Raw genomic sequence first — 12586 nt, forward strand, 5'->3', positions numbered from 1 at the left:
AAACAAAAAATCACAAAACAAAAGAGTGATTGATAAAAAAATACACAAGTGATATTTCGTGCTTTATGTAATTCGAGAATTTTTTCGTTTTTATTCCTAGATTTCTCGGTCCTTTACGCCAAAAAATTTTCATTGATCTTCGTTTTACTCCCTGATTAGCCGTTTTCTTCGTTTCTCCAACTTTTGCAATCTCAATGTCAACTCAATTGCGTTTTATCATCTTGAAGCCAACTGTGTGGACCATTTTGTTATCTCTACCAAACTCAATGTTTGCTAAATTTGTTTATCTCTCTTATTGTAAGTATAATATTTCGTTTACCTGTTCTGCTCTCTCCATTGTGTCTCGAAGCTCAACTTACACTGATCACCTAGTTCTCTTTAATTAACTGCTGTCAAAATCTTGAAGCTAGTGTTCCGAACTTTCCACTCTGGTCAATCCTTTGCAGTCGCGGAGGATAGTTCTGCTTTTCATAATGATTGTGAGCATTGTTCATTGAACAATCGTATATCTCATCAGTACTCACAATCTGAAAATGGGGTTTTGATAGAAGACTATCAGGGATGAAAAAGTTCAGCAATTCTCATTACCAAATTACAAAATTAGTAGCTCCGATGGGAATATTTCAGATTAGCAGCTGCAGCATGAAGAGTCTCTCTCTACATTTGCGGCAACTGATGACTGAGGCAACTCATTAGAAAATGGCCGGGAAAGTAAAGTGCTGAATTTGAATTTAAAGCACTATACTGAAGCTGCTGCTCAGAGCAACCGCCATCAAGTCAATCTATCAAATTTTTTGACAATCAATAGTCAAAAATTGGCTATTATTTATCTAACTTGAATGCTTGTCTACTTTCCTCATGCAGTTCCTTGTCACTTATTGTTACACCATCCATATCTGTGTTTAAGGAGGTCTCAGACCTGGAATATCGCAGGTAAAACTACCAGACCTCGTATTTTGTTTTGTGGTGTTTATAAATCTCCTCTTCCATTTTATTTTTTTTAAAGAGAACAAATCAATATCATTTCTTGAAATTTCCAGAGTTTTCTTTGCACAAAGAAGATAAAACATGGACGTTTTCAAGAATCTAAGTTGAGTGGTTTCCCATTTACAAAATGAAGTATGACAGGAAGTCTACAAAGTCGCAAAATGAGATACGTGGTCTGGTAGTTTCTCCGTCAATATGCTCTTTTGTGTCAATAAATAAACAGGCCAATAAACAAGGTCTCAACTTCTAAAGAAGTCACATGTCTTCCCTTATAAATCTTACATAGAAAATGATTCACACAACTAAAAGTTGGAAAATCAACTCCTGAAAGAGATAGTAACAAGTTTTTTTTAACATTTATTAAACAGAAGTTAGAGCATACTTACAAGTTAGATCATACAAATGACGTCAACTGTAATTTTGTTTTTTAAGCAATTTTAATGGTAAACACTTACATCTTGTTCTGGGATTCATTTTCAGACTGCCTCCTGATGATTCCTTTTCCTAGAGGAAATTTTTAAGGGAGAAAATGTTGCATAGTGCTTTAATTCGAATTGGTCCATACTGTATCTGCCACATATTTTGAAAGTTTTACGTCTACATTAAAAGACTGCAAAAACGACTCTGTTACCAAAGAGAAGGACTTGAACCAGAGACGTTCATTAAGCACTAGAACCTGTCAATCTTTCAGCAAGAGATGGCTCGGCTTCAAAATTTCCAGGTTTCAAGAAGTACTTTATTCAATGCCAAGAACAATATGTTTGACTAGTAATCATGTCATATTTTTCTTATTTTCAGGAGTCTTGATAATCCTCAGTGAGATACCCGTGTGATAATTCATGATATCGATCGATCAAAGTACAACTTACCCCTTTCATAACTTCCTGCATTGTGATATAACGTTTGCAGACAGTCTGACTGTGCGAAAAGAGGCCGTAACTCAAGCAGAGGTAGATAAGACAGACTTCCAACTGTTTTACATGGCAGTTGCATGGTGAGTGACTCCAATGACACACCATGGAGCACAGCGACGCTCTGATTTCAAAATTTATATCGCTGCTCCAAGTCAATGGCCATAAAGTGCTTCGTGGTGAGCTGAAACTCAAATTAACAGATGAGTTCTTAACAGAAATCAACGCTTTGCTAAAGTCCCATGTGAATTCAGTCCAGTCAAAGGAACGCAAGAACAAGATACAATTTTTGAGGAATTTTCTAGGCAACACCCTCAAACTCAAGATTAATCAAGCTAGTATCAATGGATCGAGTTTACGAGGCTCATCGCAAAGCTCCTCTCAGATCAGCAGTTCCTCGAGTGACTTTACGCAGCCGTCCTCATCGTTAGGCTCATCAATTATCTATTCAGTGTCACAAACAGTGCTGGATCTGACTGATTTCACAAAGCTGAAATACCTGGAGCTGTACAAAGTCTCGCCCTTGAATATAATAGGTAAGGTTTTCTTTTTTTCATTTTTTTTTGTCTCCCTTAACACTCAAAATTCGAAAAGACACCCACTATGCTATTATAATAATGAGATAATCATTGAATTCAAGCCATGCACTTATTGGAATAATTCGAACAATATCACTAATAATTCAGATAATTTCATCTGACATTACCTAATTCAATATCGATACTTATTTTAATTATCATAGTAGCAGAGCAAACAAACTTTAGGTATAGAAACTAATAAAGTTCAAAAATGTCAATATTTATGATAATGGTAGTAGTAATTACTTATTTTTAATTCTTCCGTATCATTGTCATTTTTTTTTTTTTTTTTTATTCTGAGCTTTACAACGTATTCTTTGTTTACTTTAATTCAGATTTTTCATTTCTTAGTATTTTAGCCTTTATATAAGTTCTAAAAAAGTTTTATCACATAGGGCTCTCTAGTGGATGAAAATTTGATACAGCTATAATGACTGTCTTTCCTCCTACTAGAACGTACTAACTAAAATTTTAATTTGTACTTAATTTTCTATTGAAAAATAGAAAATCATACCAAAAAGTAAATTGCCTGCTCCCTTGGAAAATCTTTCAAAGTTATTCATATTTGAAAATAAAGAACCAACAAAAGTTACTTAATCAACTGTTTCATGGGAAGTGAATGACATAATAGCAAAGTGTTCCACCATTCAAGCTAATAATTTTAACAAATTTCTCAAAGTTTCAATTTTTGACAATTAATTCTCAACTTTAATTATCTCAACTTTTCTTATTCTTTAATATTAATAATTCTCAACCCAGTCCAAAAGTACCCTGAACTACTTGCCCTACTTCTGAACTGACATTTTTATTAATTTGAGAATTTTCAAAGTCAAATTACGCTTTCTTTGTCAGTATGAGTACGTTTAAAAGACAGGAACTTATGTTTATGTTGATGGATTATCCAGGTTATCAGTTTCTTCGCTCACAGCTGGAGACAATAATCTGTATGCGCTGTCTGAACTCAGTGTCAGACGTTTTGGTGCTGGATGACAATCGTCGGGAGTCAAGTAGAGGGCAATATCTATGGAGTGAGCTACGATACTTGGTGCTTCAGCACAACCGACTGAAGAGCGTCGACAATTCATTCATCTACACACCGTGGCTCCAGTTCCTTGATCTCAGCTTTAATGAGATCAAGTCCATCAACAAGTCCATTTTCGACCCACTCACCAATCTCAAGTACCTCAATGTCTCGTATAACTTTCTGACCAACGTCCCCACTTTCAACATGGCGACCAGCAGAAAACTTCAAGTGCTCCTGCTTCAACATAATCTCATTGATGACCTTAGTGGTAAATTTCAATTTAATTTTTCTTCTTCTTCTATTTCTTGTTACCATAGCTTAGAATCAACCACTAGGCAAGGTCAGATAAAAAATGCTGCAAAATTATTGTTCCTTTGTGTAAGAATTTCATGGAAATAGATTTGACTTACCATAAATCTCCAAAAAGCTCATATTGGACCATCCAATTAGGTATGAATTTAAGCACTTAACCAAGATTTCATGCCGGATATGATCTGCCCAAAGAAAATTATTAAAAGTAATTCCTTTTCAAGATATTTTCGTTTCCAATGTTTAATTAAAACTTTCTTCTGATGAAAACAAAACAAAAATAAAAATTGCAATCCGTTGGAGTTAAATCCCACACTACACATTATTGTAACAGTCTCTGAGGTATGAAAATATGGCAACTTCAATCTTGAAGCTTTGACTCAACTTTTACAGGTTGTTCACTTTGAACAGCACAGGACAGGGAAGGAACATTGTTCGATTAAGAAACTTGCCATAATTATTGTAGTGCAAGATTTGATTCACAGCAATTCTGGGTTTTCTTTCGAGCGAGAAATTCCAATTTTTTGTCACCAGTGCAAAGAAAAAGCGTTAATATCGGTTAGGTGTTAGTCTCAGCAATTTTTGTTGCTCAAATATTTTTCCAAGTGAAATTCTGAAGAGGAAACTATATCAAAATACTCAAAACGTACCTTGTCTAGTAGTCCATTCTATAGATTTACACTCTTTTGCTGGCAAAAAGTAATCCTATTTGGTGTCTTTCTCATCTTCCTTTGAAATGATGTTCATCTCATGATACCTAATTTTTATTCATAGACCCTTAGCAATGTATTTTATCTGAATTCCAAGGAAAATTTTACCTCTAAATATGTCTTTTTTCTCCCAACTTTGCAGGTCTGAGCGAGTTAGAAAATTTAACATGCTGTGATCTCTCCGACAATATGATCCCAGACCATAGTCAATTGAATGCTGTATCACACTTTGTACACCTTGAAACACTAAACCTGGCTGGGAACCCAATTAGCTACCATCCAAGGCATCGATATGTAACCTGTCGTTATCTCCATGGAAATTGTGCCTCCAGTAAGGTAGGTATTTCATAAATTTTGTCAAAGGGTCATTCTCTCTTGCAGCAATTATAAGCCCTTACAATAAAATTTCGATTATCTGAGCTTGTTTTAACCAGGTTCTCAAGCTGCCATCCGTATTTTCTCCATTTTGTTGGGCCTGTAGCTCATGCTTAACGAAGGTTGCCTTTTAAAACCTTGCGATGGTGGTCCCTGGTTGGGTATATACTCAGAATTCTTTTGCTTGAGAGCATCTGATTATACCATCTTTAATTTATTTTAGCGGCTCTGGTGCTTGCACTAGAGCTGCTATTCTGGACGGTCCCAGCTGGGGAGTATCAATGGACCATGTTACATTGGAGAGACCGCGCGTTGGTTGATGGGAATCGGCGCCATTTTCGACTATGTACCTTGTCATGACTTTATTTTATTGCATATTGTTTTATTGTTAGCCAATGCTATGTTGTGTAGTGTATTTTTGGAATCATGGTGATACAGTCAATAATTCAAAACTTGTCTGTGCTTTAATCTCGTGATGGAAAAAATGTACTTTACGTTCAAAATTTGAAATTTTGAATTTTAAAGTTTTTGCGGTTTTTTGGAAGAATGCAGTGGTTGGAGCTTCCTAGGCATATTACTCGATATCAGCTGATAGCAAACAAAGGTTACCAAGGAAACCGTAAACGTTTAACAACTATCGTGGCCATCGGGGCGATTATTGAAATGACATCGACTCTATGTCGCCGCTTACGAGAGCCTTCAAAATTAAAAGTATACAACAAGTGATAGTGCCATGCATTCTGCATATCAAGGGCCAATACACATTTATACACCGGCTTTGTAAATCTGCTAAGTTACAAAACATGAATCGACAGTTGTCGGATTGTACATCAATGACAAAATGTGTCTAGGCCCTCATTCTTGACTACAACTACCGTCGCCAGAGCCGCTTTCCGACGCGAATGCGTTGGAGCTTACTGCTTGTTTTATTTTGAAAACAGCTCATAAAATTTGATCCTGAATTAAAACAGTGACTCTGTGGGCCCGGAAGGCAATGGTAATTCCTTAAGCTGTTTCAAATTGTGTTTTTTACAACAAAAAAAAAAAATCGCCAGGAACAGTACATCTGTGTACATCAGAAGGGACCTTAGAATGTACGAATGTAGTAAAATTGGAGTGAACACAGCATAGGCGGAAACTGAAAAAGTACAAAATTTCCCTGCTTGGCTCCAAGATAAGAGATCTTAGGATTGCCAAAGTCTCGAAATTTGACGCCAGAAAATAAGATCTATTGAAAAGTTGAAAGGATATAAACATTTAGGAATTGAGTGTCAATCAACTGAGGATCAATTCATAGTAACTGAAGAAGAAAAAAATTTGAATTAAAATAAATTCTGAATCTGTAGATAATCTTCCGTTTCTTTCATTTCAGTTCACACTGGACAATTGCGGCCTAACTAAACAAGAAATGGATGTTATTCACTTTGAACGGCACAACTATTTATCCACTTCACGCTCCCGTGGAAGTAAGTCATAGTTAACAAGTTTACAGACTAGTTAACAGTTGCTGTTACCTTTTTTTCGTAGAAGCTCCTCTGATTTAAAAATGCCTCTAGATAGGAAGGCACACAACAATTTTTAGGAAGGTGAATTGTAACTGTAATTATAAATATTAATTTTATGAACAGGTCAAAAAAATGAAATTTTTCTCCCGTAACTTTTGAATCACTTCGTAATTTCATGTTTATGCAGAAAAATCTGAGAACCTGAAAACTATAAGTGAGGAAGAACCATCGCCTTTATTAATAATTTATATCACTTCTTTTTAATGATCCTGTCATGATTCATTGCTTTATTTTATCTAGGTTTACGACGTAGTTTGTCAAGATCATCATCTACAAAACGTGGGCGAACCCGTGAAGCAGTAATCAATGATCCATCACTTGAAACAGAGCCCATAGCCACTGTCAGAGTACAACCCGTAGAAGAGCAAGGTTTGTTGTCCCAATTTTTGATTATCATATTTGGACGTATTTCATATCTCATGTCTTAATGCACATAGTTCCGTGTGGCGGAAATACGTCCATTTCAGTGAGTCTGTTTTCGAATCATGTATTGATTATTTCAGACTGTAAGTCAGCAAAAATATAACCTATCCAAAAACTGAGTTTCTAAGTCCAAAATCAGCAGAGATATTGCCCTTCATAAAGCAAGGTGTACGATTTCATTCATCGCGGTGGGGCATACCATAGTTTCCTCCATCTTAGTTCCATTTCATCTTGTTGTTTAAATCGAGCAATTTTTGTGAATGTGTGGATCACTGAAAGCTCGGTACTTAAAAAGCGAAAGTCTCCACTGAAGACAACATAACAATCTTTCAAAAGAAATCCTACCATGTTTCTTTGTCTACTCGTTACGCTGCTGTCAGTAACCCATTTTCACGTCTCAAGTGCTATGTAGCTTCATTGATAAAACTAAGGTGGAAGAAACCATGAATAACACTACCATGGTGGATAATGTCATACATCATGTTTTTCAAACAGTGATATTTTCATTTATTGAGCGTTGAAACTAGTCTTTTGGACCGATCTCATTAGTTTATGCTCAACTATGAGCGTACACCATCAAAACGTGATTCTGTAACTTGCCAACTGACCCATTCATACTTTAAAAACTCAAATTCTCGTTAGCTCATGGAATTTTTTCACCAGAGTTCAGCTTGCTTGCCAACCTCAAAGTGTTGTGATTGTTTAGATTTTTCAAAACAAAGTCCTGTGAAAGTTTTTGATAGATTTTGATCAAAAATAAATAGTGAACACTTCCACAGTGCCCCAATGGTACATTGATCCTGATCTTTCTCATAAAAAATTTTATCTGATATTGTTGTTTGTCCCAATGTTGCAGAAGCTAAGTCGGTCCATTTAGAAACCAAAAAGAAAATTGAGATTGCAAGAGCACGCTACGGGAAAGACAACTGGCTCGGTGGCCAAGGCGGTTCTTTCATCCAGGGTATCATGGGCCTTAGCACAACTCCTTCAGCGTATCAATCGGAATCAAGTCACGTCGAGAAACAACAGTCATCTTTACCGATAAACAGATCTCATCATCCCCAGAGAAGCAGCTCTCCTCATCGTCAGATAACGAAAAGCGTCCAACCATCCCTAAAGTAAGCTTTATTTGGATTTCTTTTACTTACGCATTTTTATTGATTGGTAGAAAATTTAGCAGAGAGAGGTTTTGGACATGTATTTGTCAACAAATGTTTTCTGAAAAAAAGTAGCATGTTTCAAAAAAAGTTGAAAATAAGTATTCACTATATTTCTCAGTATTTTTGCATCAAAGAAAGCTAGGAACTAATGTGATCATCCACAGGAAAAAAAATTTTAAAGTAGGCTGGTAAATTTTTTAGGTGGGATTTTTGTCATGTTTGGTGAAAAATATCTAAATCTGAGTTTTTAACAGAAAAACCTGTGCGCACAGCAAACGTAAGCTTTAAATCGTCTCTTCTCAAAATCTTTTTTTTCATTTTTATTTTTTCCAAATAGCAAACCTTAAACGTCATATGTAACTCCTCTCTGGCATAAAATTTTTGGACGTTCTTTGTCTCAAGAATATCTTTAAAACACTCCTCCAAACAGTGGTACCAAGACTTAAATTTCAACTTTTATTTGGCCATAAGAGCTCTTTTCCTATGATTGGTCACAAATAAAGAAATACTGCCCTGGTCTAGAATGTGAAAAAAAATCACTTGCATTCCCAATCAACAGATTGAGTGAAAATTAACTGATGAATCCATCGAACTTTTCCAGGCACCATCAGAGATCTCAATAGTGTCGTCCGATGTAGAGCAGCTTCCTCCAGGCTCATCGAAAGAATCCTCGTGTGAAAAAGACGACTCCTGTGGGCTCATCTCCGAGTCAAATACGGACAACGAGTCAAAGGCTGGTGATGCAGAGATGAAGAGTGAAATTCGGATGGACAACGAGGATGACATCTCAGTCATTACAACGGAGGAAAATCCGGACGAGAGTGCAGATACGAAATTCGAGACCGCCGTTGAGGACGTCGATGAAGTTGCTCAGGAGACAAGCGAAGATCTCACATTCTGTGAGGACTTCTATGAGAACAAAGAAGAAGGTAAGAATCTTTGGTCGAACTGAATCTTTTTCAACTAATTCTAAAAGAGATGGACCTAGTAATGTGTAGGTTCTTAGCTACCGGAAAATATCAAGAACATAGGAAAATGCTATTAATCAGAAAAAATCATAAAAGTAACCAGGGAAAAAAACCCTACAACACAGGAAATTTTAGTACTTAATGGTTGTGGTAATGAAAAGTTAAGTTTTGATTGTTTGAAGAATTTCAATACTACAGTACTACATTCGTCATCTTCTAAACTAAGGAACACATCTTGTCTGTGCTATTTCAGTACACCGACAAACCATTAACATTTAGCATAAAGTTTATCTTCTCATGGGAGAACAGTTGCATAAATTAGTCTGAAAATTAGGAGTTGAACAACGGGACAAAACTTTGCAATTAGGAACTGCAATTTTTGGCTCATCTGTAAAAACACACATTCATAGGGAAAATAATGGTATGTAAGTTGTCTCTAAATCGAGCCAGAAATTATAGTTCCTGAATGCAAAATGTAATCCAATGCAGTCTTAAAATAACTTTTTCGAACTGATTTTCCAAAATTTATCATTAAAAGTTATTTGTGATTCTGCATCAAAATCACCCATCAAATATAATCAATTAGTTTACAAAATTGTATGGAATGGAAGTTGCAGTATCCATGATTTTTTTGTTAAAATTTTGTCTTGTGCATCGAAACAATGTATCAATAGGCTCCGCAACTTTTTAGTTTGTCTCCAACATCTCTTGTTTAATTGTGTGTATTTAATGTAATTCCAGAAGAAAATTTGTTATGGCTTATCAAAATAGTGAAGGACAAATCGGAAGAGCCGATTTTCCTCTCGTTCGACCGTCACAAGGAGTTGAAGGAGTGTGATATGGTCTCTGGTGAAACACGCACTCGTTGGACGGTGGACACTATCCAGTCGTGCGTCAAAGTTTCCTCTGACCCTGTTACAATCCAGCTAACGTTTGACACCCTTCAGAAGCATCGTCGCGAGCGCACATACATCATGCAGCAGTCCGATGCAACTGCATTCCTGCACGCTATTCATGAGGAACTTGAGTCTCGGTCCTTGACGCAAATGAACCAGACAGCATTCAGGTGCATTAAATGCTCGTCTGAGTTCTCGAGAGAAAAATCCTACGCAAAGAAGCCAAGTAAGTAGGAATCTTATGTAACTTTGTCGTAAAGTTTAAAAAAGAGGCCCTGTGGGAAAAAAAAAAAAAAAAAAAAAAAAAAAAAAAAAGTGTACTCTTTTTCTCTTTTTTAAACAAAAATTTATGACAATATTTGTTTTATAACAATTAAATTATTCCAAATTTTTATCATTAATTGGAAAGGATGTATTTCTAAGTTAAGAAATCAGTGTAAAAGTCTCGTTTTTACTCACTTTTGCCTGGAAGTTTTCTTTGAACGATAGGTTTTGGCCATCTAGCCATCATCAGGTATAGACGGCAACTTTCAGTCATGTAGTCAGGGTCGGTGCCTAATGATGACTTAATGGACAAAACCCTGTTGTTGAAAGAAAATTTCCAGTAAGCGAGTGGGAAAGAAAATTTTGCATCAGTTCACTATTTGGCACTTTTGAAAAGTTTTGGGAAGCTAGAAATCAAACTTGTATTTTTTTAAATTTGAATCATTTTTGCTCCAGAGGGAGTGCTGGAGAATTTTTTTGATTAATAGAAAATTACATTTTAAACTCAGAGCTATCAAGTTATCAATTGGACTAAATTTGGCAATGAGTAACTTCGTTATACAGGTCAGTTCAGAGGCAAAGCATGAACCCTTAGTTTCTGTGTGCCTGTGCATATAAGTGTTTTTACGACTGAGCCAGAAATTGTAGATTCTAAAACGTAGTCTTATTCATCTTCTGATTAAAGGAACACGAATATAGTCATAAAAATATATGTATTGTCATTTTCCCTTGTTTCTTTTTTTCGATTGAAGGATCCCGAGAATTCCGGCGAAACATCCCAAATATCTCTTCAATTTGTAGCATTTTTTCTCCAGGTTGTGTTTTTAATGCTACATCATTTTGGGCTACATTAAATTTAATTATATCATATCGTAGTCATAGATATACATGAAGATTGGCGGTGAACAATTTCTCATCCAAGTTTTCCTCTTCTTTTTCAGAGAAAGTTGAATGTCCACTCTGTTGGAGCAATCTCGTTATTGAGCTAGACGAAATACCTGTCCCTGGCACTTCATCAGCTCATACCCCAAAGCCTTACCACAGCACACCTATCAAAAAATACTCTAGCGCTACAAATTCTGACCTCATCTCCTGACGAGGTCCTTGCATTGTCCGTGAGTCTCTATTAGTTAGAACACCCTCGCGGTTAGCTACGCTTGTTGAAAATAGTCCTTGATCTGCGTGACTATCAAGAAAACTTGTAAGAGAATCTGCTGAGTTTTAACATTTGACAAGACTGATTTTTGAAACGGATCAAATCTTGTAGGAAGAAAAGTTCTTCCACAAAAATAATTGACGTTGGACCTGAGCATTGACAGCAGCAATAAGCTCATAAGCTCTAGTAGTTTGAGCGATGATGTACCCATGTTAGCGTCTATGCAGTCGGGCCCAACTAATCTTGAAGAAATCAAGTCATACAAGCTTGAACATGAGAAAAGTCATAAATGTTTATCTATTTGTATTGTCATGCTGGTGGATATTTGCCATAAAACACAGGTAATCATCCACAGGTTTTTTTTTTTTTTTTTTGAGGTATCTAAACAAAAAGAGAAAAAGTGGCAGGATCAGCCAATTAGTCCAAGGAACGGAATGATTTTTTTTTTTTGACCATCTGTGTTCTCATTCCATTTTTCAACCATCGAGCAGTTTTGTGAGCCCAAGCCCTGTGCTTTTTTTAAAAATTTGCCAAATTCGCGTTTTTTCTCTCCGAGCACATTTGCAAAAGGAAAACATAAATTTTAAAAGACCTTATTAATGTGGGAGATTACCTTCTTCCTTAGATTTGACATTTTTAAAAACTGACGAAACGGGACTAATTGAACGACTCTCATTGGAGCATCTTTTTGTTTTATCACTAAACCTGCATCATAATCATACACCAAGAGGAATAATAAAATTAGAGTCCAGGCTATCATCTTAAATATTTGTTTTAACAATAAATAGTACGTAACAGTCAATAGGAAAAGGGTAACACTCAAAACTGATAACTCTTCAAGCTGTGTTATCGACCAACTTAGCCTGTCTTAAATCAAACCTGTGACGTATATATTTTAACCACAGAATATATAGGCTACACCAACAGAAGGTTCACTCCCGTTTACTCCAATGTATTGCGTTTTGTACTTTCCAGCGTCTCTTCATCGTTGCCAAGTGAAGTGAATGCGTTCAAGTAGAAAGTAGGGGTAGGAAGGAGTGCGTTTCGCCAAACAAAGCGTCAACGTTGAAGGTCGTCCGAGCTCCGGACAAAAGGCAAAATATAAACAATGCCTTCTAGGTGTGTTCTTCTTCTTTGACCGAGATACGCTGGGAGTGAACCTTCTGCTGGTGTTAGCCTACATATTCTGTGTTTTAGCTAGCCACCACCATTCGTTTTCCTTTAATTATTTCTCTTTGGAATAGCTCACTTTTAATTTTA

The 12586-nt window shown here is 36.1% G+C and overlaps 1 protein-coding gene across 1 annotated transcript; it reads left to right on the forward strand.

Annotated features, from left to right (window-relative positions):
• The first annotated feature begins 39 nt into the window (after positions 1 to 39).
• On the forward strand, positions 40 to 8971 carry LOC109034204 (uncharacterized). Its single transcript, XM_072304283.1, has 8 exons — positions 40 to 297; positions 1786 to 2434; positions 3382 to 3768; positions 4662 to 4855; positions 6267 to 6360; positions 6700 to 6828; positions 7739 to 8000; positions 8644 to 8971. Exons 2-8 carry the CDS (start codon positions 2005 to 2007, stop codon positions 8663 to 8665), a joined length of 1518 nt encoding a protein of 505 aa, XP_072160384.1. The 5' UTR covers positions 40 to 297; positions 1786 to 2004; the 3' UTR covers positions 8666 to 8971.
• The last annotated feature ends 3615 nt before the right edge of the window (positions 8972 to 12586 follow it).

Source organism: Bemisia tabaci, chromosome 9, assembly GCF_918797505.1.
Source record: "Bemisia tabaci chromosome 9, PGI_BMITA_v3".
NCBI classification, from domain to species: domain Eukaryota; kingdom Metazoa; phylum Arthropoda; class Insecta; order Hemiptera; family Aleyrodidae; genus Bemisia; species Bemisia tabaci.

Bases quoted from the DNA above. Each gene is read 5' to 3' on its own strand.
- LOC109034204 (XM_072304283.1), top strand. From the start codon at position 2,005: ATGGAGCACAGCGACGCTCTGATTTCAAAATTTATATCGCTGCTCCAA. The intron at 4,856-6,266 runs GTAGGTATTTCA...CTTTCATTTCAG, and splicing joins GAAATTGTGCCTCCAGTAAG to TTCACACTGGACAATTGCGG. The intron at 8,001-8,643 runs GTAAGCTTTATT...GAACTTTTCCAG, and splicing joins AGCGTCCAACCATCCCTAAA to GCACCATCAGAGATCTCAAT.